This window comes from Ctenocephalides felis, unplaced genomic scaffold (genome assembly GCF_003426905.1).
Source record: "Ctenocephalides felis isolate EL2017-DRISC unplaced genomic scaffold, ASM342690v1 CF-g0.4_SCAFFOLD_03571, whole genome shotgun sequence".
NCBI classification, from domain to species: Eukaryota; Metazoa; Arthropoda; class Insecta; order Siphonaptera; family Pulicidae; genus Ctenocephalides; species Ctenocephalides felis.
The window spans coordinates 47,690,446-47,717,988 of record NW_020539725.1 but is presented as its reverse complement, the minus strand read 5'-3'; the positions used below and the strand labels follow the sequence as shown (position 1 = coordinate 47,717,988).

General features: G+C 27.4%; 1 protein-coding gene across 1 annotated transcript in view; it reads left to right on the top strand.

Annotated features, from left to right (window-relative positions):
* The window catches only part of LOC113386165, a 40,831-nt gene that overhangs the window by 5,508 nt on the left and 7,780 nt on the right, over positions 1-27,543 (top strand). Inside the window, exon 3 of the mRNA XM_026623963.1 lies at positions 20,709-20,955. Coding sequence (XP_026479748.1) covers positions 20,709-20,955 — 247 coding nt within the window. The remainder of the gene's footprint in view (positions 1-20,708; positions 20,956-27,543) is intronic.

Below are 27,543 nucleotides of genomic sequence, written 5' to 3'. Positions count from 1 at the left end.
TTCGGCGCGTAATATTATTCAAAAGTTTTATGAAACGCATTCTATTACTGTTCCCATAATTGCATTTTAATTTTCGAGTCATTTCATAAACTTCGTAATTATTTGTTCATCAATATTAAAAACTTTAAATAATATTGCATATAAAATTTACATAATTTTCGTTTATTGCAGTATTTTAGAAAATCTTTTAAAAAGACGTTTTCATATCACCGTTATGATATATTTGACTTGCATTTGATTCGATAATTATTCTTTGTTTAATATTTTATCCGGCTAATATTTGTGATCGTATAGTTTTTGTTTTTAGTTTTTATTTATTTGATTACTAATTTTTTACGTTTTTGTATATTTCAAAACTATAAAAACTAAAAAACTCATTGTCAGGCAAGTTATATTAACGACAAATATATTATCGGTTGATTATATGTTTCACATTTTGACAATTAAGTCTAATGTAGCTTTACTTTTTACGTTTAAAGGATTTATATAGGGATATTAAAGACCTTTTCGACAGATCCAAAATACCAACTTCTATTTTTCACTTCATCTCTTAAAACCTATAAGATATAACGTTTAATTGATCTAAAAGCGATACTGAGTCAAGATAGAATTATTTTTTCAAACGTTAACAAAAAATCAATTTAATATTAGCTACTATAAATAATATAGTCCAGAAGGTTACTTCGAATAGAACCAAATTATTTTTTTTTTTTAAATGATGAGCCAAAGTTGAAAATTGGTTAACAGGATTTTTGCGAAAAGACCTTTAAAATGGCGTATGATTCTTGTGATCATTTTTATGAATATAAATATGTACTTGTAATACAATATTATATAGTTTATATTGCATTTGCAAATAGTTTGATATTTCTGTATGTACTATCATGCTTTATTAATATATTTACAAAACAAAAAATATATTTTATGTCATGAAAATGGTCACTAATATATCCTTTAATTCATTCCAACTCTCTAATTGTACTTGTACGTTTTTATTTTAATTTTCCACGCGACTTTGCCAACCAAGGTAAGTACTTAAATATATCTATCTATATGCTTATAATTAGTGATAAAAATTCTACGGTTATTATAAATATGTGCAGTGTATTATAAATTAATTTTATAATAATTAAAAATTCAAATGTTTTATTTAGTATAAAAATCAAACATTGTAGCGAAAATAGCAAAGCATATTATTATTTTATTTATTACATTTATTATGATTTTAATAAAAACTAAATGAGTTTGAAACTGTAATTAGTAAATTAATACAACTTGCACATTTTATAATAACGTTCAATAAGTGTACTTCATGCAAAGTAGAGCTTTAAAGCTCTAACGTTTGGTTAATTAACAGTCTCTAATGTGAGTGCATAAATCTAGGCATTCTTCTCAAAGTAATGTTCGATAATTATTGCAATCTTAATATTGAAATATTTTAATTTCGTTTGCATTAAATTGAATTTTTAAGTTAATTTATTGAATGTAAATAAAAACGATTATCATCTCTTAATAGCCAAAATATAATTTCATATTTTAAACAAAGTCACTTTGAACTTTTATTTCGTTCCTAGAATTATTTGGAGATGATTGAATGTGTTCGGCGAAGGTGTTATCTAATCTATTTGTTTCTTTATCTCTATATTGAGATATTCTTGCGTCAATCGGTATTTGAATGATTTTCTGTCGATCGTTCTTAGGTGATGATTTTTATTTCATGATAATTTATTGTAAAAAATCAAAAATAGTAAAAAGCAAAAATATGATTTAAATGCATCCTTTTTTATTTTTATTCATTATAATTCATTGAAGGATTTCGAAATGCATCCAATAGAAATTTCATGCCACAACTTTATATTTATGTGACTTACTTTTAACTTTTAGAAGACAACTGAACTTAGCTATAATACAATATGATATTTGTATAAGATTTTGTGAAATTTGTGTTCTTTGATCTTGAAGATATAATTGTAGTCATTAAAATCGCTATATATTCGTCTCATTGCTTTCAATGATCTATTGCTGCTTCATAGAGCTTCTGCTGTTCCAAAGTGCTTTGAAATATTTCTTATTCCCGCCGTGTTATAATCATTCCCACATTTTGCTATGACGATCCTTTGTAACGCATGTGGAATTTTAAACATAATCAATTGGTCTTTATCCTTCATCGTATTGAGGCTTTCACGTTATAAATGCATTTGATCGCATTGCTGTTGACGATATAATGCTCTTCACTCTTATATAGATATTGATTATTGTGTTAATAATAATTTAACAAATTTGGTTTCAATGATCCTTTTTCGATATGTTTAAATAACTGATTTAATCAATAAGAGTTGAGATTCACCAAATTCAATTTTGACATTATTTAAATTATGACTACAAACCTTGTTCATAAAGTTTATTATTCCGAACTTCAATTAGTTTTTATACTTTTTGCTTAAATATTTTAGGTTGGTCATTAAGACTATGAAAATAGAGTTCTATATGCAAGGTTTCATTAAAACTGCCAAAAAAAATTAAATGATCAATATCCAAGAAACTTTCTTACCGACCTTTACCACATACTAATCGTCACGATTCCCAAATGATGTTCTTCAAACATTTTTGAATCGTCCAAATTGATTTAAATTGTTTTTGACGAAAAGGCAGCGAAATTTTTTGCATTTATCTGCATATAAAGGAACGCGAGTCTTCACAAAGGTTTACCAAATGGCTTCTAAAATTACCACATGGCTTCTGAATCGGTGGAGCTATTTTACTTCCTGACTTCTTTTTTTGAATTGAAAATTTCATATCAGATTTAACATATATTCAAGTATTTATTGTAGTGACATATTGCTAATTATGCTTTCGAAATATTCAAAATAGAAAGTCATTGTTAACGTTTATACTTTGCTCTTGCATTATGCTATCAAAGTGTTCGAAATGAAAATCGTTTATTTTATTTTTTGGAGGGTAATATCATCAATCTCAGTAATAAATCAACCCTGCTAAATATTTCGAAAATCAGTAATAAATCAAACCTTCGAAAAAGTGATCTATTAGTTCAGCAACTAAGCAAGTGCGGATTTTTGTTAGAAAATCGAAAACATTTCGTTGAACTAAATAACTAAATTCTGAAATGCATTGTCCATTTTGGTCAATGACATGTTCTCATCTTTCAAACAGCATCATTTTCTCACTTTTATAAAACTTCTGATTCTTATTAGCAAAAACCTGTATCAGGTACAATTTAACACCATCATCATTATTGATTTTTTTAAAAATTCAATGATTTTTGTAAAGATCGAAAAGTAATTAAATATCAGTAATATCAGTAATAGTAATAATAGTAACAGTAATAATATCATAATCAGTAATTTTTGATTGATTTCTTTGCATAATTTAATTGTAAAAACAGTCCCTGGTGCTACTGTGCACAAAAGACATAGCAATTGCTTTCGTAGACTTGGCCACATCATGTAAAATCATGTCGGTCATTATAATTGGACATATTTTTTTGCAAAAATGGGTCATTATAAGCGACATGTCAATGTAAGCGAGGTCAATATATCCGACTAGACAGCTGTTTTTTAAAGGAATTTTATATGGAAACCAAATTCCTAGTGCGATTACGTCATATTAAGCAGTTGTCAATATATCCGGCGTCATACTAATCGGATTCTGCTGTATATGTCAATAAACGAATAAAACACCGTTTTGATTTGCTAATTTAGGCCGCTTTTTTGCTACTTCATTTTTTAATTGATCATTCGGTTGGTGATTACTGTTCAAAGTTGACAATTTCTATTTAATCAACACCAAAAGGACGATCAGAGCGTTTTTCATCCTTGAGTGAAAAATCACCAGAACGAAATTTGGTATACCAATTTTGACGCTGCCTTTTGTTGAGGCTTTGCAACCACAAACAGCTCACATCCCCTTTTTTGGCTTAGGATGCCTTCTTAGCTTTGCAGAAATTTATGACAAAAAAATTCATTTCATTTTCAATCTATCAACGAACCCGAAACGAAAACTACAATCACTAAAAAGACTTTATTACAGATTCACGGCTGAATTATCTACTACCAATTAAAAATTTTTGCATTTGGGCTACGTCAGCAAACCTAAAAATTTAAATTTAGCTACCAACCTAATATTGCACTAAGTAAAATCACGAATTTCAAGCAGATACACTTAAATAAAACATTTTGAATGAAAAATTATGTGATAATAGTTAAATTAAAGCTTTTACTTCAATTAATATATTCTTTAGAATCGCAAGCATACAAGTTGTGCCCTTGCAACTGCGTTTTTTTTAATAAAAAGTAAAATTCATGTGTTCATCTCTTTCATATTGCTTCGAACATCACACATACGTCTACGTGATGTACACGATTTTTGTATTAAAGTACATGAAAAGGTCATGTTATCTGTATTAATACATTACAATATGAGCTTTTACATACGTATAAAGTAATATTCGGTTTACATAATAATTTTACAACGCATTGGATGTGTAAGTTTGCCGCCGAATAGTAGTAGTCCGGCAAAGATTTTCATTTCATTTATCATCCATCGTCGTTTATCCCTCGCCACGTAAGCGCATTCGGGCAGAGAGTCTCTCGAACGGGGTCTCGGATATTAGCTTAACGCTGCGTTGCGCTGTGCTGCGTTCCCCGTGCCGACGTGTACACATTTTATATCGTAGCCTTGAAAATGAAACAGCGTCGCCTGCTGGCCACTCATACAAAAGCATTTGCATCGTCGACATACATATATATATATTATATATGTATATTCCACTTACACCCATTGCCATTATGGCCACTTTGGTACGGATCGAGCCAAGCGCTCGGCTACAGAATACGTAATATGCGCGCTGTAGATGTCGAATACGTACTTGACGCGATTTAAGTTCATGTAGATACAATGAAATCTACTCGGACTCGGACAGATATGACATGACATACCCGATCGTGTCATTTTCTCATACTATCTCTCGCTCCATTGTCATATGAGACAATTTCTACATTACTTTAATCCCATTAATATATTTAAAACTGTGCCACTAAAATAGACTCGCACATATAATGTAAATTAGCATAAAATGGCTACGCATAACACTTACTTTTCCTCTGATTAGATTTTGTTATTCTGATTCGGAGTGAAGAATTTATCAACATTCAAACCATAAATAGTTTATATTATACGTTCATAAAATGAGCGAGTAGCGGTGAATGTTTAATAACAATTAAATGTTAATGAAAACATAACGCGTTGAACAAATGCGCGAATATTCATTTTATTTGCTTTATGTCGATTGCGATTGTTGCTAAATTATTACGTCATTTATTTGCTATTAAATGTTACATGTAAAGTTCTATAAAATTTAACGATTTTTATAATACCTATATAATATGCTATTCTTACTTCATCATTTTCTTAAAAAATGTTTGGAAAAAATCAATTATTTTGTTCGCCTTTTGGGATATGGGATGTGGAACTGTTACTAATGAATAACAAATAATTATAATACATTTATACATTTATTATATATCTTATACGCCGAAACGAGTAAAATATTTTATTTTGTAAGAAAAAAGAGGATAGTTCAGAAGTTTAAAAATAATATGACATGATTATTATTGTGGCATAATTCATTTATGCATATAATGTTTAATTAATTTGACTGCGTTCCTGTCAGTTTTTAGTTCTTTGTTGTTTAACTAATAATCATATTATACTTTTATTTTGTCTTAAGTAATCGTTTCGTCAAATTGCAACATTTGCAAGAAATTTTAGCGTTGTATCGTAGTAAAATTATATTTGCCACTAATAAGATGACGAACAGGGCGGAGCATAAAGATCCAATTTGACTTTGAGCTATTATATTGTGAAAACCAAACTAATAATATCACAACAAGTATTATACATATCAAATAAATAAATGTATGACTTCGTTCAGTAAAACTCGCAACTAATTCGTCATTGTAGATATGTGTTTTTTTCTGTTCTTTTTTTTTAAATTGTAACCTGGTTCTTTTTACACCATAGGTAATGTTACAGCCAGGGTGCAATAGCATTTATCGTAATAATAACTACGTTATTCAACCAATGCAAAAACCTTTAGGGTAACTTGATTCTTACGACGTCGCTATCAATGTTTGAAAATCCATAACAAAAGTATTTTCTTTCATTACTAGTTTTTTTATTGTGAGCATTGTTGTTTAGTTCATGAGACATTAATATATTTTTAAAATATACATTATATAATTGTTTTATACCATGTGTTAATTTTGAGTTAAATTCAACAGTTTTTTTTATATAACCTGTATAAGAGCTTTTGACGTGGGTGGGGTATCTTTACCTTTGACATTAACGTAAACAATAAAAATGTAAATTCAGTTAAAAAAAGTAATTTTAAAAGAAATAAATTAATAGTTATCCCAACTCTGATGAATATTTCTGACGAAATACCAGATACAGTGTTATTTCTATAAAAAATGTACCCAGAAATTTATATTTTGTTATATTTGTTAAGAATCAAGTTTATGGTTGAGTACACATATCTTGCCCTCTACTTTCAAATATTGTTGTTAAAAATACTTTATTTTGAGATATCGGTGGTGGATCTTATTACCCGCGGAACTTTAAGCCCCGCTCCACCCTATATAATTGAGATTTACCCTATAGATTTTGTTTTATAAAAAATGTAATAAATTAGACGCTGCTACGCTTATATTAAAATATGTCAGTAATCGTAGTGTTCATTACAATAATAAATTCACAATAATTATATTTTCTTTTATAAATTAATATAAAAGCATATAATATATTAAAGAATAAAGCATCTAGCATTGATCTTTATCAAACATTTGTATACTTGAATCAGAAACAGTATACATATATCTATATTTTTACATATTTCATGAAAACTTCTAGAGATTAGATAATTAACTAAAATGTGTAAATCTGCGTTTTAGAACCGTTAGAGCGTACTTAATTAAAACTAGTTAGGCTGATTTTTATTCATCTGACATTATACAACCTTAGCACAAGTTAACCTTTTTATTTTCTTTCCAAATATCTCATTATTTTATTTTATTCGGTTTATAAATAATATTGTTACATTCTGCATTATATGTGATTTTATGTTATGCATTTTATGTTAACTATATATTATAATTTTGTATACATTTTAGCTGTTATTCATTATGTAAAATAATTGTATTTTTGAGTCCTCTTGGAGAAATCTGTGGGCTATATATTTAAATAAATAAATAAATAAATAAATTATATAGTTTTTGTGCAGCATTTTAAGCCACATAAAGCGGTATACTTTTATTTTATAACACAACGCTCAATAAGTCTGTAGGATTATTTATAATTGGGTATTGAAATTTTCAATAATTTGCAGTTGAAATGCCGACTTTAGTATTTCTATAATCTGCTGTATATGATGTGTCCTAAAGTTTGCATTTCAATTATTAATTATAAAAATTTTTTAATATACAAATATAAATAATTCTACGTACTTATTGAGTGATTTGTTATTTGTAAGATAGTTTCAAGTTTAAATCGCTGCACCACAATACAATCTATCCCATCCGTAGATGATCTTATTCATATATATATATATATATCTTACAAGGGAAAAATGGCGTTCAAAATGTCGGAATAATATTACGTAGTGCATCAGAAATGAGTGCTACCATCGGCGTTGTTGAACAGTTTACAGCGATCGCTGTAAAGTCCAAAGTCCGAGCCGAGTCGCTTTCGCATATCGTATTAGGCTCTTGCATATATTTCATCCATGGAACATACAATATACTATACAACGCGACGATAGCGCTAAAGTCACGTGGCTCCGTCCGTGTAATGTTGCCGCATGAGAAGTTTGTGCTTCGACGGAAGAAAACTGTGGAAATTTTATCAATGCTCGCTCGTTGCTGTATGGCGCAATCACTTTTAGGATAATAGGGATAATGAGTGATTTACTGAATTTTAAAACTATCTTATTGAGGCCATAATTTTAACATTGCTTAGATTGTTATGTCCATGCTGAAAGCAATACAGTGAAACCTCCTTATTTGTACATAAAAATGCCACGAATATAGAATTCGCAAATACAGGATGGCACTTTATATATAAATATAAGAGTTGCGTTCAAAGATGTCAAAAATTTTGTTAAGAACTATTAAGTAATATGCAATTTCTTAAGTATAATTGATTCCTATTAAAATCAGTTAGTAATAAGTTTAATACCAAACCTAAAATTAATATAAAACTTTAATAATTAATTAGATGTGGTACTAAACCTGTTATTAAGTAATTTTAATATGGGATCTGTTATACTTAAGATATTGCATACTACATACTAGTTCTCAATAATATATAACAAAAACATTTTCAATAAGTTTTTTTGATTCATTATATTGAGGGTAAGGCAATGTTTTGAGGAACAACAACAACAAAATTTTTCATATACGGATGATTGTTCATATAGAAATCGAACGGATCATTTTAAATTCTTCAATAAAATTTTTCAAATTAAATTTCACGTTTCTACTGCTTTTCTTACTGATATATATTTTATTCATTGAGTAATAAATAAGGTTGTTTTCATTCTAATGGTTTACATTCTCAAAAACAACGATAGCGGCAAAGACGGCCAAGGGAACGGAGGATGCTTTTGTCAAAATTTTCTTTATTAGTTCAAAATGACGGCATTTTGGGTTCGATACGTATTAGAATCCGCGATTAACAAAATTTTTAGCCGCGAATATGAATTTTTTGGCGACGAATAACGAAAACGCAAATGAAGAAATGGCGAATAAGGAATTTCTACTGTATCTAAAATTTGTGTTATTTTTTAAATAAAAATCTAATTAAAAATCTGTTGAATTATGTACAGTAGAAGTCTTTTAGTCCGGCTTGCTCGAAACTTACCCTTGTTTGATTACCGTCGATAGAAACAATTAAGTTAATAACTAAAATACAAAATCAGTAGCAAATACAAACAACAAAGCTTATTTTATAATTATTAAAATATATATATTTAAAACGATTTTAGTTTTACAAAAAAACAAAGATTAAAATAATTAAAAAATTAAAATTAATGAGTAAACGAAAATTATACGTTATTATACTGGTAGGATGATTCTTATAATTATGCGGAACTTTGATATTACGTCGATTAATTCATTTCATAAAAATGTTGTTTTTTAATATTTAGTATTAGACTTTTATTATTATTTCGATTGTGATTTTATTTATTTATATTTATAGGTAATTCATCCTCTTAATCCAAAATGCTTGTTGGTACTTTACGTTCAAATCATAATGCTTTGTAAAGGATTAACGCAAATTGATTAGAAAATTATAGTTAGATCATTTTTATTTTTAACGCATTCCATTTAGTACCTGCACTATTTATTTTCATAAAAAGCAAACACACCTTTTGATATTTCTAATTCGCACTAATTAATCTATGTTTGGCTATGAGATAACATGAAATAAAATCGTTAATTTAGGAATACGTCTGTTTTTTCATTTAAGCATCAATATTCTGCGCAGGTAGAACTTTACCTATAATGTATAGTTTTATTCTTAATAGATAAAATAATATTAATAGTAGTTGAGAAAAAATATTAAATCGATCGTTCTGTGGATCTACTTTCAAGATGTATTTTGAATTATTGCATTCAAAAACTTTTATAAATTAATTCTTTTTTATGTAATTTTTTTTTGCTTTCTGGTGTACAAGCAGCTTTAATAGTAATTTGCTAATTTAGAGAAATATAAATAGTGAGACAATTTTGATCAATAGTATTGAACTGTCCTTGTCCCCAGCGTGGCTGGGTATGCTAGTATATATACAACACATATGTAAATGCATTATACACATGCATATATAATATCAATAAATGTTTTATTGATCTTTTTTGCAATTAAAGATAACGCGAACTATTACAGTAACCAATATTAAACGAAGCAATTATAAATCGAGTTGAAGAAATTATCCACTTTGTTGAAATTATTTTATCGTATTGCAATAGTATTTACTAATTCGTCACGGATGTTTGTAAATCATGCAAATCATGTTCAGCAAGCTTCTAATATTATTTGACAAATGCACTACCAGCAATTTGCAGTTGCCTGCTAATGAATTTTCGCACTTTCTTGTTTTATTTAATTCCATTTGTGGCGATCTTGGATTGAATCCAAATAGGTCGCAATAAATTTTAAATAATGGTCTATATTTTATAAGATGACTTTTCTCTATGATAATATGTTGCGATGGTACAATACATTTTATTGTTTTGAATTTAATAATTGAAATTATTTAGTTTAACACAATAGTTTAATTTATTTAGGTTTTTATTTACTTCATACATTTTCTTTATAGATTTTTCTCTGCAATTCCGTCATGAGAATTAACTAATTTTCATTAATAACGTATGACGACAGGAATAGTTTTAGGCAATAAGTGTATTTTTTCGATTTCTCGACGTTTTAAGACATTGTGAATCTTTTGGCACAATAATTGAGAAAATATGGGCTATAATAATATGCTTGTATGTATGTAAACAAAAACTTGACTGAGTTTTTAGTGAAAGCGAAGCGAAGCGAAAAGTTTTTTTACCTCAAATTTTATTGATTAGGAGGTATTTTTACTCATACCGGGAAAGTACATGCAATTTGATTTAAGGTAAAATGACATTCATACCTAGTTCTCGCTCGATTTCTATTTTCTGAACAAATAATGCGATAAAAATATTATTAAATGTAATGTACCTACATTATTTAAACATTTTTGTATGCTCATAAATATGCTATATATACAAATATTCCTGAATATCCTAGACCTGTTTAATAGGCACGCTTCGTCTATCGACCCTGACCGCTATTTGTCCGGAGCTTTGAAAGCTTCATGAAAGCTCGCCGCTCATGGCTGAATGTAAAGTGATATAACGATGTACTACCGTGTTCATAAAAGCAATGCACGTTTATTGCTGGTGGTTGTTTAAATTAAATATGAGAACATTAGAATATAATATACTATTCATCTTTTTTTCAAGTTAATGATAATGAACACATAGTTTATAACCACATTTTACAGGTATTTATTAAAAAAATCGTAATTATAAAAATATTTGAGAAAGTTTTTATCACAATTTTGATTTTACAAAATGCCGTTTTAATGGCAATAATTTTTCACTTGCTATTTATTATATGCAAGAAAAAATCGTATAATATAAACTTGACTTCTTTTAACGGCACATAGTTTGTGACTCTCAGTGAGCTTCCAAATTTTAAAATTATTTCGAATTTGAGATAAAATTTTCAAATTTGATAATTCGAATAGTTTTGATACACAATTAATCAATATTAATTAATTGTTATTAATTAACTTCCCGTAGGGTTTAGATATTATTTAGACTGTGACTATACAGGAGCACTTTTTCAATTTTGTGTAAATTAGGCAACTATTTTTTTGAAATTGAATTCGAAATGAAATGACGATTGTTAATGTTCTGGAGATAAACTGATTTATGATTTATATTTGATTTGCTCATATATAACAAGATAGCAAAAATAATGAAAGTTACAGTATTTGTAATAATATATTTGAAAACGTTTAAAATTTCTCGAATATATTTCATTACGGTACGAGAAGTTTCAACAATTTTCCTTAAGGCACGAGGCCATACACCACTAGTTAATATTGTATTTATATTACGATTCGTACAATAAGATCAAGAAAAGCTCTTGTGATACAACATGAGTGGAGCTTTCAAGTTCGTTTAACGATTTTGCTACAGAAGCTCCCTATGAGAATATCTCATTATTGAGTGTTTTATATTTCATTATAATCACTGTTTAATTTTTTTTTTCTGTCCAATAAATAATATTTTATTGGCGTCATTGAAATTTAATGATGAAAGTATGAAAATTCACGTGTGTGGGGATGAAATATAAAGCAGTGATTATGAGTTTACAAATAGATATATATTCTTTCTAAGTTTTTGAGTTTAAATAAATTACAAAATTTTTGTTTCTGCAATCGTCAGAAGTAAGTTTTCGTAATTTTCGCTACAATATTTATTCAAGTTATCGCAAATGTCATCAATTATTTATATATTAATTCGAAACAAAGCCAATACTGTTTCTTTTACGACGGATAATAATTTTTATTCACATAATAAAATATAATATTTTTTTGCAACCACAAATAATTTTTTGATAACCGTGTTTTATATTTTCATATTTTTAATGGCCAACCAACCAAAATTTATATTTTGAAGGATTTGAACGTTTCAAATGAAAGGGTCTATTGTATAACAGCATAAAAATATATAATGATCAATAATTGAAAATATAATTATATAAAGATATCTACCCAATCAAATATTGGCGGATATTAGTGCTCGATTTTATGTAGCGTTTAAATAAGTGCATTTAAGAACAATTTAAAATAAATGTGCTAGGACTATTTGATAGTTTTTTCATTAACTAATGAAACACTATGATGGATTCGTGTATGATGATGCCGGATTGACAGTATTCTCTCTCAACTTGCGAACATTATTTTTCTTTGGTAAACTAGAACAGATTTTCTAATATTTCCGAATGGAAAGACTTGTAGAAATAACTATGATTTGAGTTCGTTTCCTCAGGATTTATTAATCTGTCTTTTAGTGACATCGTTACATGAGCGATTTTGTCATCAACCCACGCAAATCATAAAAAACATGGCCTCGTCGTTACGATACGACTAAATTTAGACGCATCGGAGATTCGGTAAACCAATTGCAACTGGGTCGACGTGCCATTACATTCACTTGGTATATTATAATAATATTTTAGAAGTTTAATGGCTTCTTATCATTTATTGACAGTTTTTAGCCTTTGAATCATTTGAGTACAGTCAGTAATGTATATCTCCTAGCAGCTACTATTTTTAATTTGCATCAAATTGAAATTCGATAAATATAGGGCGAAATTTATATTTATAGATAATTGCAACGGAAAGAATGCGACTCATTAACATGTTTTTAAATCAATAATAAAATCTGAACGTCGCAACGTATGCTTGAAAATTTTTGATATTTTTACCTCAACCAAAACTTTAGATTTAATTTTATAAAAGCGTTTAGCGAATATGTTTTTAAATTTATGTGAAAATGCTAATTGAGGAGAGGCGCGAAATGAACATGGACACGAAATTTGGATGATATATGATAAATATTACGTAATGGATTAAATAATTTATTTAATTTAATTAAATAATTAATTTAATTAAGTTTAATTTATTAAGATTTTAAGATATATGTTAATTAATTTCATAACTAAGAATTTTATAAGTCAAGTTGCATGAATTTTCCGACACGTGGAAAATACGTGGAAATAATCGACTTGTGACCAACAAGAATCTTATAAAAATTGAAGTTTGACTCCATATAAAAATTGTTTGATTGTGAACTATCCACACTATTCGATATTTCTGTAAAGAAAACGTATGAAGCTTCAAAATTCTTAGTTTTTTTTTCCTATGATCAAACTATATTAGAAAATGGAAGGAGTTGATGTATATATTCAATTTACAACCACGTTAAAACATAATTTTTAAAAACCTAATAGATATGTTTATTGGGTGCAAATCAATTTTAGTGGTTTTTCCATAAGTACATATACAAAAAGCCATAATGAGATCTAGAAATAAACAATGGCCTAAAGAAGCATTTAATTTATATTATTGAGCTTTTCTAATTTATTTTTAGAATATAATTTTCCAAATGTTTCACATCATTTGATTAATTGTGAGAGCAAATTTACAAATAATGTTTTGTAAAAGTGTTCCAGGGATAATTTATGGTTTACTTGTATCAAGTAATTAATTGATAAGGATTGAAGAGTTTTGGTACAATTTTTTTGGTATTATTTAGAAAAAGCAAATAATATGTATGTGATATAATGGTATTAATTATATTAAAATTTACGTTGTTTTATATAATTATCGTATCTTAAAGTCGACGAGGTCAAACAATTCACGAGTTGAAATCATAAATATTTATGGCGATGTGCAAATATTATCAGATAATCATGTAATAAATTTAATAAATGCAAGAACTTTGAAAAGTTAATATTAAAATAAACATTAAAATTTAATTTCTGTATCAAAATATTTATAGAATTCAAAATCCTTCAATATGTTCATAATGATTGTAAAGGCGTAACCGAAAAACTTAGCGTGAATAGTGTGAACCTAGATCTTTTTATTATTATTACTTCGAATTTTAAATCTGGCTTAAAGGTTTGTTCATGATCTTATATAAAGATGCACATATAAATTTATATTTTCATTAAAAAATGTCAAAAGTAAATGCTCAATTCACATAATACAGTTTGATATCGCAGCTCCGTAGATAACGAAACACGAAGCGTTGACACGTATTCTTATATTTGCTATAAAACTACCTATTTGTAAAGCAATAAGTTTATGGTGTATTACATTTTCTTATTAGGTATTTTTTCACTGATTTTTAATAAGTTGATTAGATTGTATCAAATAATAATTAAAGTCAAAATATTACCCGGCGCCTCCACCGTTTATCACATACGTGATGAATATTTTAATTTTATGATTGGATGCTTTCGGGTATCTGATGCTTAATGAAAGTTACTTAATTGAATCATATGTACTATATTTATTATTTAATACAATAAAATTATTATATATTATTTAGCATATTAAAATAAAATATGAAAACTTTATGTGTAACTTGATATCCTCTTTCAACAATTTTCTTCTTGTCGGTATCATCAATTTATGTTTAATGTTATTATGATACGAATTTGATTATGTTTATAAATCCGCAGAATTATTCTTTATGTTTTTTTATTTTTGTTGAAATAAATAATTTTGTTGAATAATAAATAAATTATTCTTTATGATTTTAAATCTTATCTACTATATTAATTAAAATAAAATGCTGATACCTTTACATGCATAAAAAATATAATAATTTTGATTGTTTTGAATTTGTCACAAGATTTATAAAAAAAACTTTATAAAAATTGCAGTGATAACTAAGATTAACTATGCGTTTACACATTTTGGCTTAATTTTTACGTGGTTTTTATGATATGTAGATTGGAGTAAGTTTTTGAAGAAAACTTGAACTTTCTTACAGTATAATAAGTGGCTTCGAATTATTAGAATCTCTTGGTGACAAACATATAAAAATAGCGTTTTAGTCATACTAAAGACTAATAAATGTTGTCTTATAACACAATCCCTGTTAAATATATGCTGAGGTACAGCTTCCTATTGTTGGATATTTTTTCATACAATTTGCCAATATAAATCTATCATGTGCTATTTAGAAATAGTGTTATCATGAATAAGACAAAGTTTTCGAAGAATTCAACATTCATTTTTATAAAAAAAAATTATACGTGTGCGACGATATTATTTAACAAGACTTTCTTTAATTATTTATTAATGCTTTCTCCAGAAAAAACATCAAAATATTACAACTTTCATATGGTACATAATCTTCATTATAATTAGAAGTGAGAGCTATTATCAATCACACATATATTCAAATCATTATTTCAAATGTATTTGTCAATCGATTGCTTAAAAATTACTACTAGATTTGTATTCTTTAACTATTTTTTATGTAATTAGCTTATTATCCATTTCGAATGAGCTTTTCAACTTTCCGATCGAGAGTTTTATGTTTTCGTCGGAAAATTCGATTTGAAGTCTTATGTTTTCTTTGTCGTACTCATTTTGATTTATTTTACAATTTAAGTGTTTGCAACTTACCTTGAGGCAAAATAACACTTACACCTAGTTTAGTATAAGTTTTAAGCTAGGTTTTTTATATATCGTAATCGATAACAATCAATTAAATCATTAAAATAAAATATGGGTTGTACATTCAGGATGCTTTCATATTCATATTCGACACATTTTAATAAGTGTATCAAAATGGTGCATTTTAATTTTAAAATTTGTTTTGATAAATGTATTTTCCGTAAATAAAGTTGTATTGTTGCTGTAATTGGAAAATATGGAAGAAATCGTAGCAGTCTTTTGAAGTTCAAGATATCCTATATTTTAATTCCAAAATAGAATGAAGGTAGTTGGAGGATATTCAGTTAGAGTAATTTTTAGGTTTAGAATATGAAATTGATTAAATAAAAAAAGTATTTTGATCTGAATTAAGGGCTGTGTAATAAGCTATTGCATGCTAGTTTCATAGTTTGATTTTGTTGTTTTTATTATAGTATTAAATACTAATATTGAATAGTTTTTATTTTGAATGAGAATATCATCAATTAACCCTTTCGACTCGGATGCCGTCGCTCCGGCGTTAAAATTCATATAAATCTCGGAATTCGCGAGTGGAAAGTGATTAATGTAATAAAAGTGGTCTATAGTTTTAATTACTCTTAATTTATTCAGAACAAAGAAGGTTTACTTTGTCGTACGTGTTCCTACTATTTTCACCAATAGTGCAACTACCATATATTATAATAAGATTTTATATTAGCTAATTTAGTGCACATGAGGAAATTAGTAATCGTGACGGAATGATGCGCTTTACTTGACTATAAAGTATCATTATCATTTTGACCGATCAGAAAAATAACTTTGAAAACATACAAAACTTATCTTAAAAATGCTTCATCATGGCTTCGAAGCTGGGCTGTGAATTTTAATTTTCTATTCAGGCCGTCGTCGGGACTATTGAAAAACGTTAAAGAATGCTCGAAGGATGTGCTCTAAAATATTCGTGAACGCAATTCGCGCGAGTGAGCCACAACTCCGGCGTTGCTGCGGATCGTCAGCGCTTGCGGTCTCAAGGCCGATTGCAGGTCACATAGGGTCAAAAAACGGCAAAACGCCGCGCCACGCCGCGGCGAACAGAACACTCTCAATGAAAACTTATGTCGATGACTGATTGATCATTTTAGTAAAGGATATGGAAGTTTCCTCTGATTCTGTTTTTTTTTTCATGTTAATCAATGTAAAAAAGTAATTTTTGTAAAAAAAATAATATTAAGACGCAATTCATAGGTTTGAGGAATTAAATGGGATATGCGAGGACATACTATAGACATCCTGGGAATCGCTGTAATTCAAACGCTAACACCCAATTATTTCGTTACAAAGAATTAAAAAAAAACTGATACATTAGTTCATGATTTATTTAATTAATTATTTATATTTAATTAATTAAATTATTCATAATGTTAATTGTTAATGTTAATCATCTGGAATTAAAAAAAATTATTTCGTAATACTGCACAGTGTATCATGTATAATATGTATAGAATCTATTCATATTATATACTGTGCAATATTCGTGCAATATTATGAAATCTTTTTTTAATTCAAAAGAATAGATATATCTATACTATAATTATATATCTATCCTTTGGATGGAATCTTCTCTGAAAATTTATTGCTAGGGAGTTTATATTTGTGCTACACATTTTACTAATGCAAGGCGAACAAAAAACATTAGAAACTAATGAAACTTTTACAAATCATTAATATAAATATTTCGATTATTAAGACTTCTTTTCGAAAACTTTTATCATTTTTCCAAAGAGCAGAATATAATCATTTTAAAACAGAGAGTTCTTCTTTTATTGTTTTCGAACAGGTAGACGCGTGTCTTGTCTTGATTGGTCCGCTACTGTTTATGACTGAGGACGTGGAAATGATCAATTTATACTTCCAACAACGTTTCAATGGAAAACTGGAAACATACTTTGAATAAATATTATATATATATATATATATTATATTAGGATGGTCCTTAATATGGACATTTTCGAATTTCCTTGCTCCCAAGGGCTCAAACGGTTCCAAATTGTTAAAAAACAATTTTCTGAAAGTTTTACTTCTCAATATTAATTTTTAGATAGTGCGCAATTCAATCAAACTTCGTATGAAAATAGCATGGGAAAAAATATACCTTCTTCGGCGACAATTGTGGCTTAGCCTATGCTTGTGATGGCTCATCATCCCTTAACCGTGGTCTTCTATGCCTTTCGATTGTCCAATTGTCCATTTATCTTCGCCGATTATGACTCTTTTTATTAAAGACACGATTTTCTCGCTTCTTAGAAGGAACCCTCAACACCGAACTTCTTTTTGTAGCTCTGTGTAAATGAATCAGAACAGTTTTATTGTCAATGTCTAGCTACTAACTAATATTGCCAATGTCGATATGTGTGCTTATCTTGCTGGACTTTTTCAAGAATTTCATCAACTTTTTCAGTAATTGGATGACCAGAGCGTGGCATATCTTTCACTTCAAAATTAGCAGATCGCGACACTAGCGATCTATTTCCACGCAGGAGATTATGATAATTCTTTTACCGTAAGGGGGCGTCCATTAATCACGTGAGGTTTTTAGTGGAAGGGGGGGTAACAAAAAATCACAAAATATCACGTGGGGGATGGAGGGGTATAGTAAGATATCACGTGTATTTATTTTTTAACTGATTTCTTTTAAAAAAATCAAACATTTTCAAAGAGAAATTAAAAAAATTGACAGTTTTATCACGTAACTAAAAATACACGTGATGTGGGGGAGGGTTATATTTGGAGAGGAGGTAATTTTGAATGGGGGTGGTCCAAAAATCCTTAAAAACTCGCTCACGTGATTAGTGGACGCCCCCTAAACAGCATACATTATTTTACAAGCTTGCGAAGTATTTAACCCTTTATTGTATTAATATTGCAAAATACAGCTCAATTTTTATTGATTTATTAATTTCGATATTTATAATCTCAAAATCATGCTCCTAGTGACACTTTTTTAACGACCATTTAGTTCTGTTACGATTCGTATTTCTTGGGGTATATGTCATTATTTCACGTAAATTAATAAAATTGCTCTTATAACAAAATATATTTGAATGAAACATGTAAATGATTGATAATTTTCTCGCTTGGAATGGAAAATGAGCACGATGCTCAATACCTATCACGACATACTTAATATGTGTTATGCGTTACACTTACTGCTTGTAATTAGAATCGCAAATGTAGTCAATTTCTTGGTAATTATAATAATAAAAGGAAACTTGAAATTGAAAATTTGAAAATGTTAATATTAATAAACTTTAAATATTATCAACTCAACATGTAAATAGAGCTATATGATTTTTCCAGCGGTAAAAAAGTTGTATCCTATAATTTCAATATTATCATAATTTTTGATCATCAAAATAAAGAAAATTAATAAATGATAACAAACATTTTGTCCATGATATATTATGTTATTGAAAAGTAAATTTTTCAGCGTTTCAAAAATGTTCTTGAGGCCAAACAGAAATAATATGTAAGTCGATGTAAATGAGTAATCAGAACTGGTTGATCAAATATTTTGATAATTCACCGCCATACTCTTTCTTAGGCGGTCGATTTATACAAATCTACTCGAAATCGATGAGTCGCAATTGTAATAAGTAGTAATAAAATGCAGTAAGCATTTGATCACTAATTCGTATAAGTGCCTATTTACTAAATATGATGTTGCTTAAAAAGAATCGTAATAGCATTATCAGGGTATCATTTATAAATTTTCTCCTGGAAAGGAATAAAGGAAAGGAAATTCACTAATTAGAGCATTCGTTGTTCTTTTTTATGACATATTGTAGAATTAAATTGTAGAATGATCTGATGTAAGCTATTGGCTAGTGAGTTTCTCGGTAGTTTGCTCATAAAATTAGTAACTTTTTATATCTTATGAGAACTTTATATCTTATGTTGTTAATATTTTTATGATAACTACAATAGAAATATTGAAAATGTTCAAGTTTACTTCTGCGTCTTCTATATTTAGTCCAGTCATTATAGTAAGTTCACCTCGGAATTCGAGATACCCACCTGTAAGTATGCAAATACTGTATATTGACTCCAAAAAGTTGTCTCAAAACCTACATATGGTAGGGTGTACGCAACATATGTAGGTTTTGAGACAACTTTTAGGGTATAATATACATTATTTACATACTTACAGATGGGTATCTCGAATTCTGAGATTCTTACCTAATTTAAGCTTAAATGACTGGACTAATTGTGTTGAGTGATTTTAGAGAAGTGTTAATAATGGATTTTTACGCCTTTCATTTTTTATATACTTTTTTATATCTTATACCCATTTTTTCGGATTACACGATTTTTTGTACCCAATTTTTAACCGTCACTAGTTACAATGCTTGTTATTCATTATTTCATTCTATTATATGATTAAAAATCAAAAATGAATTACAAAATTTATAAGGAATAGAAATAATAACAAATTAATACTAGTGTTAATTATATTTCAATAATTTTGATTAAATATATAATGTTTAAATCAATAAAGTATGTTTAAATAAACTATAAGATTATACATATATGATTTATGTTATTTTTGACATGAAATAATTTTATCGCTGTACTGTGTAATATATAATGTTAATTTTATTAGCAAATTTTCCTCATAAAATTGTACAACTAACGTACAATTTTATGAGGATTTTTCACATAATAATGAACGTTAACCTCATATGACTGTATAAGGTTATACATATGTGATTTATAAGTTATTTATGACTTAAAATAATTTTATCTGCTGTACTATAATATATAATATTAATCTTATTACCAACTTTTCCTAATATTTTTTTTTTTTTCATTTCAGGTGATGTCCAGCAGTGGCCGCGGCGGCCGGCACTACGCCGAATCCGGGTTCCGGGAGTCCGCGAGCGACGGCGGCGCCTCTCACAGTTCCGTGTCTGGCAATGGGGGCTCACAGGGGGCGACAACCACCGGCGACGGATTTCATCACAATACAAGTGCGAATCGCAAGTCACTTTCTCGTCTCTACTCAACTAGTACAACGTACCAACAACAATCGAACACCGGTTTGTCTTGCTGGACGGGGGGTGGTGGGCTATTAATTTTTTCTTTAGTTTCGGTTTTTTATTCTCTCAACTTGATTATAGATAAATTTATCATATTTATTTGTATTTCTAACGACGCGTTCTTAAAAGTCCAAAAAAAATTTCTCTAAAATTATCATTTTCTTGTTAAGAGAGTAATTACTGTATTATATTTTTTGGTTATATTGCTTGCTTTTAGTAGCAGAAATTCAGACAAAATTTAAATAAAACTTTCATGCAATCAAATCTTTGTGACAAATCGTTTCATATTGTACATATTCTGAATTCATGAATATGATTATAAAATGAATTACAAATTGTTTTGCTATTGTATTACTAAGAATGTTTTAAGGGGCACAACTAGTGTAACTGCCTAAAAAAGGTGATTTTTGGGAATTTATATTAAAAAAACTACTGTATCAACATTTCAAAATTTTAGGAATATATTTATACATGTTTTAAGAATACATAGTGAAATTTTTGAAAAGAAAAATTAAATATTTTTTAAGTTATCGTCGATCACCAACGGCGCGACAAAAAAAGACCCTTCACTGCTGCAGTGATTCCGGCCTTCTGCGTGGATAAAATTAAAATAAAAAAATTCTCGTTAAACTAGATAATATTGTCTGTAACATGAACTACGATAAAGAAGAAATATCAAAAATTGACAAAATGATGGCGTTTTTTTAAAAAAAAGTCAAATTTTACCCAAAATTTTGGTCGTTTTTGGCCTGCCAAAATTCGATTTTTGATCCGATAAAAAAATCGATAGTTCATTTTATGGAGAACTATATATAGAACGTGTAAAAAAAATCGATAGTGATCGGATCATTTGTTTTTGAGTAATCACTGCAGCAAATTCGGAAAATGCTGTTTCGAGAAAAACGCGTTTAAAGATAAAATGATCGTTATACTATGTACTATATATATACTCTTTAAATGGCTGTGACTCAAAAACTATTTAAGATATCGATTTAATTTTTTTTTTAAATTTTGGTATGTTATTTTTAAAAGTATAGCCTATCGAAATATGGAAAAATTGAAAATTCGATTTTTTGAAAATTTCACACTAGTCGTGCCCCTTAATATGATTTTGTCTGAGTTTTTACTACTTTTGTATTTGTAATTTTAATATTGAATGTCTATATAATATTTAGGGTAGGACAGGGCTCAAAGGTCCAAATTGACTATTAGTAATTATGCTATGAACACTAAACCAAGTACATTATAACAAACAACACATAAAACTAACAACTATTAGTAAAATACCTAGCTAATTTATTATTATAGTGAGATATTGGTGTTGGACCTTTCTACCCCCGACCTTTAAGCCCCACACTACCCTATATAAAATATGTAAATGTGTGTGTATGTCTTATGTGTGCATTTATCTTTTTATAATATTCTGTAATTATCTATATTGCACGAGCCATGAAATATGATCAATTTTTTAGGTGTAGGAAAATCTAATACAATATTTTTACGAAAATACATTTTAAACAATTTTATTTCATGCTATAAATTATAATGATTGCACATTTATTCGGGCAGTTGATATACTTCCACTATTTCTATATTCATATTTGTACAAGCTATTTAATTAATATCAGTTTTTCTATTTAATATAATACTACAAGTGTGACTGAAAAATAAGTATGAAATCTTTAAAGAATTTTGTAATCACAAGAAATAACGCCTTTTCTTATTGTGAACACTATTTAAAAGGGTTGTAGGAACTTTTGCAAATAGCTATGGATTATTCTTCATTAATTTTATTAATTAACCATATTTTATACAACGGTTGGAATGGGTAAACATTATAACTAACTTGCTAAAAGCATTTTAAACAAGCGTTATATAAATCCTAAAAAGATATTGACAGTTGGTATGAAATAGAGGTAATTTGATTTTTACGGGATATAGAAAAGTAATCGTATATGAAAATGTTTCTTCAGTCCATATTCCGTACCAAATGTTATAATTTATATCTGTATATATATTAGGTTGTCAAATATCTCCCTTCCGCTTTTTTGCTCTTGGTTTATAATACAAAAAGGCGGAAGGGAGATATTTGACAACCTTATATATACACCCTCGGTGTTTAAAATTTACGATTACATAAAGATTTATAATTTTATAATTATGGTTTAATTAAATTTAATATTTATTTAACAATGTTATATATTTAATTAACTGTTTTATCTATTCCTATTAATTACGAATCGATTTATTTCTATAATATATCGTAATTTTCTAATAATTTAATGAAATTAATTGATAACTGTAATAATGAACGTTCACCTCATATGACTGTATAAGGTTCGCTATTTCCGTTCTAATTTGTTCCGGTCAACAATTTTCAATTTGGTCGCAAAATTATGTTTCATCGCACTTATTAAATATTTTTTTATACAAATCACTCTAAATGCAAATAAATAATTAAACTTGTATGGGGGCGTCCATTAATCACGTGAGACTTTTAGGGGAGGGGGGTTTGACAAAAAACACAAAAACTTGCATGAGGGGAGGGAGGGGTCTTCTTAGATATCATGTTTATTTATTTTTACCTGATTAAAAAAAAATTACATTTTATAGTAAATTCGAAAAATTTTACGTAACTAAAAATACACGTGATGATTGACGGGGGACGGGAGGTTAATTTTGAATATCACAACGTATGGGTATTAAAACTACTAAAAAATCGACCACGTTATTAATGGACGATTCCTATGTTAATGTCTTACTCATTGTCAAAAGGAATTAAATACTTAATTTTATTTCTTATTATTCTTAAGAGAATAATAACTAAACATGTTTCTTAAAAATATTTGTAACATTTTTTAAGGTTTTTATTTGGTTCAAAACCGAGATATTTTCTTTTTTGTCTTTCACATATTTTACCTTCACTTATTTTATTATCTTGTGGCAGAACTACTAACCTTTAATATTGTAAATATTCGATTTTTTTGCTTCGTTCTTTAATACATAAAATTTTGAACTTGAAAACTTTTATTTTTAAAGCGATTTAAGAGCGAAAAAACTTTTTTATGAACTTTGGCTTTACTAATAGTCTTTTAAAAATTGAAAACTTTAAAAATTGATGTAAAAGTACTAAAGTAAATGATGTTAAGAGATAATGATATAATGATTTGCAAACTTGTTAAGATCAATAATACGTGCTATTAATATCAATGTTTTCTTACGAATATTTCTTAAGCTAGGAATTACTATAACAAGCTTATAAAAAAATATCTTAATTATTTTCTAACTACTAATTTCTTTAACTTTAAAATTTCAATTAATCTATAATTAATTATATGCATGATAATAAAACCCTAACATGAATTAATTAGTTTTTTAAAAAAATGTTTATATAAAAAGTATTTGGTATATGGAGATAAAAAACACACTTCTCTGACTCTTTGCATGATTATCGTAATCAAATGTTATTTTCCTCTCCGTAGCACATACCGGTGTATTATTGTTTACTGTTGTACTTATCTTGAAAATGTCAAATATCTTCAACTGTTATTCCATTAATTTTATATCAATAATTTTTGTGTTTCTAGTTGCTTTATCATGAATATAAAATTATCATTTATTATTGTGAGACCGATACATTGATTATTAATTTTTTTCAATCAATCAAAGAAGTTATCAGTCGACTAAAACTTAAATTTCGAACGCAGTACACTTAAATAATAATAAATGAATGTATTTAGATAGTTTTTCTACTCTGAGATAAATTTATATTATATGATAGTAATCTGAATTAATAACTATTTAAATGGTCTAATATGGCATAACTCTTGATATTTTTATACCCGTTGATTTATCAATGGGGTTGATTTTGAATATATAAAATTTACAAAATTTTATGAGCGAAGCAAATGTTTTTTTTATAAATTCTTCATATTAATAATTATACTTTAATTTAATTATAAAAAAACTTTTTATATCATGTTTTCATCGGAATGTTACACCAATGGGCGCGTCTTTTACGATTGCAGATAAATTCCTCATTATTTTACAGTTATATTTACGAAATACATGAGCTCAAAATTATCTTGATGACATAAATTTAATAATTCGAATTAAAATTTAATTTATATTACTTCCATAAACTATTTCGCAAACATTTTTTTTTTAAGAAAAGCAATAATTCATAATATTTTCCTTTTTTTAAATATATATTATTAAAATATTGTACGTGGTAATTGAGTGTTCTTACAAGTTGTTAATAATAATAATAATTAGTGTGGATGTTTAAATAAAAATAAATCGGCATCACATTGAAACAACATATTGATTTCTAATACATTTTATTATAATGATTTAATTTTAAAAAATTTAAAATATAAGAAACGCATTTCTAAAGAAGAGATCATATTCGTATATGATACACAAGAGAAATCTCAAATTTCACATATATTTGTTAATTTTTTCTAAATAATAGGTTAAGTAAAATTGAATTCTAAATTTCTCTTCACTATTAATTTGCTTGTTTATTCCATATTTGCTTCAAACAAAACTGTTCTAAACAATTATATACAAATTTTATAATTTAACCTAATAAGTTTCTATAAAATTAATACATATTAATTTTCTATAATCCTATATTTACAATTGCTTATAAAAATAAATATTTCGATATAATTTTTTAAATTGATTTATATGCTGGCAAAAAACATGATTAATCAACCTCATCATTAGTCTACATTTGGTCATTAAATTCGACTTAATTCAAAGTCAATTAACTCAAATACAAACTTTTGAGAATACATGCATCTTGAAAGAAGATCACTCTATCCAATAATAAATAAATAAATGTTATTTAAACAAAAAATCGCTTTATATTAAATAACAATTTTAAAAGTGGTCGAAATAAATACTCTGAACGCCCATCTATCCACAGTAGATACAAAAACAAGATTTTATTTTATTAAAGGATTTCTGCGATTTTATATAAGGATTTATTCTTCATAACGTTCAGCTTTATTAGACCTTTGAGTTGTACAAATTATTAGTGAAAATTTGAAAATCCAATTTAATTGTATCATATTGTGAGGAGCTGGCAATGGCCAGTTATCTTTCTCACGCCAATATATATTTGTCCAAAATGTTAGTTTATTATATTTTATATAGATTTCCATAATGATTACAAAAAAAATGTGAGAAAATGATCACATAATTTTTATTAAAAAAACAACCGTACTCAAGTATGGTTACCAAATTCCTGAATTTGACAAAATGAATATCTAATTTAAACAAGATAACATAAAACAATAGATGTATTTATTATTTCTGGTACCTAAAAAGGGTAAGTGTCGAATAGAATTGATCCATTTGGGATTAGCTTATTCACCGTAGAGCATATTTAACCTTTTTTATGACGCAACCGGGGAAAGTAGGGCACTCGATAACTGTACTCCGATTCTGTGTAGTGTGTAAAAGTACCTGAACCACGCGCGGAATCATTATTACATTTGTTCCTCGTTGACGATTGAGGAGATTCTCATTTATAATTAATTTTGTTTAGGCTAACGCTTGGTAACAGTACCTGTTTTTTTCGTCCTTTATTTCGATGATGAAATATGAAAACGCCACGTATTAATCATACTTTTTCGAAGACTTTTAATTGTGTAGTTGTATTAGTATTTTTTTATTAGTTTTATATGCAATCTCAATTTTATTGACTATTTTGATTTGTTTAAATATTTTTATTTTGCTTGAAAATTTTGATTTTTAAATTTAAATCATTTAGAAGTTCTTATTTCTAACAATTAGGATCAATACTTATATAGGCATTTTAAATGTTTCAATAAAAAAAAGATAGTTTTACTAGATTGGTTGAAATTGGTTTAAAATCTGATATTTGATATGCCTATAAAAATGCCCATTTTATTCTAAAAGTTTAGTTTATACTTTCGTACTCATAAAAATTAGACTGATTCTGAAGGATATAAACACCTCATTACAATATTCAAATTGTTCAGAAATACACAATGCTGGGCAAGGGACATAAAGATATCAATTTAACTTGTTTCTTGATTTTTTAAGATTTTATAATTTACATGATTATTTATTTAATTTTCATTAAAATGTATTTCAAAGATTATAAGCTATTATTATATTACTATTATATTCAATTTCAACTAATATTAATAATTAAGTTATTAAATATAAAAGAATTCCAGAAATATTAATTCAGTTTCTTATATATATTTGTCTTTAAGGAATCTTAATATAATTATATTTCTTTATAAATCTCTACATATATTTTATAGTTTAATAGCTAAAGAATTTTTTTTTGGCTATTCTAATGTAATATTCTGTTACATACTAAACACAAAAATGCACTCGTACTTAGGCTCGATAAAATTTATTCGAAAATAGTATAATTTTTTCTTTTGATAACATTTTTCGAACACCTAAAACACGGATAAATAGCAAATCGATGGTCATCTTCTGTTTTTTAAAATCACATTTCATTTTTATTATCTATTAAAATTAATAGAATATTTAAATTTGTATTAAAATTTCTCGGAATAGATAATACTCATTTCTTTGCATAATTGTCTTTAAAAATGCAAT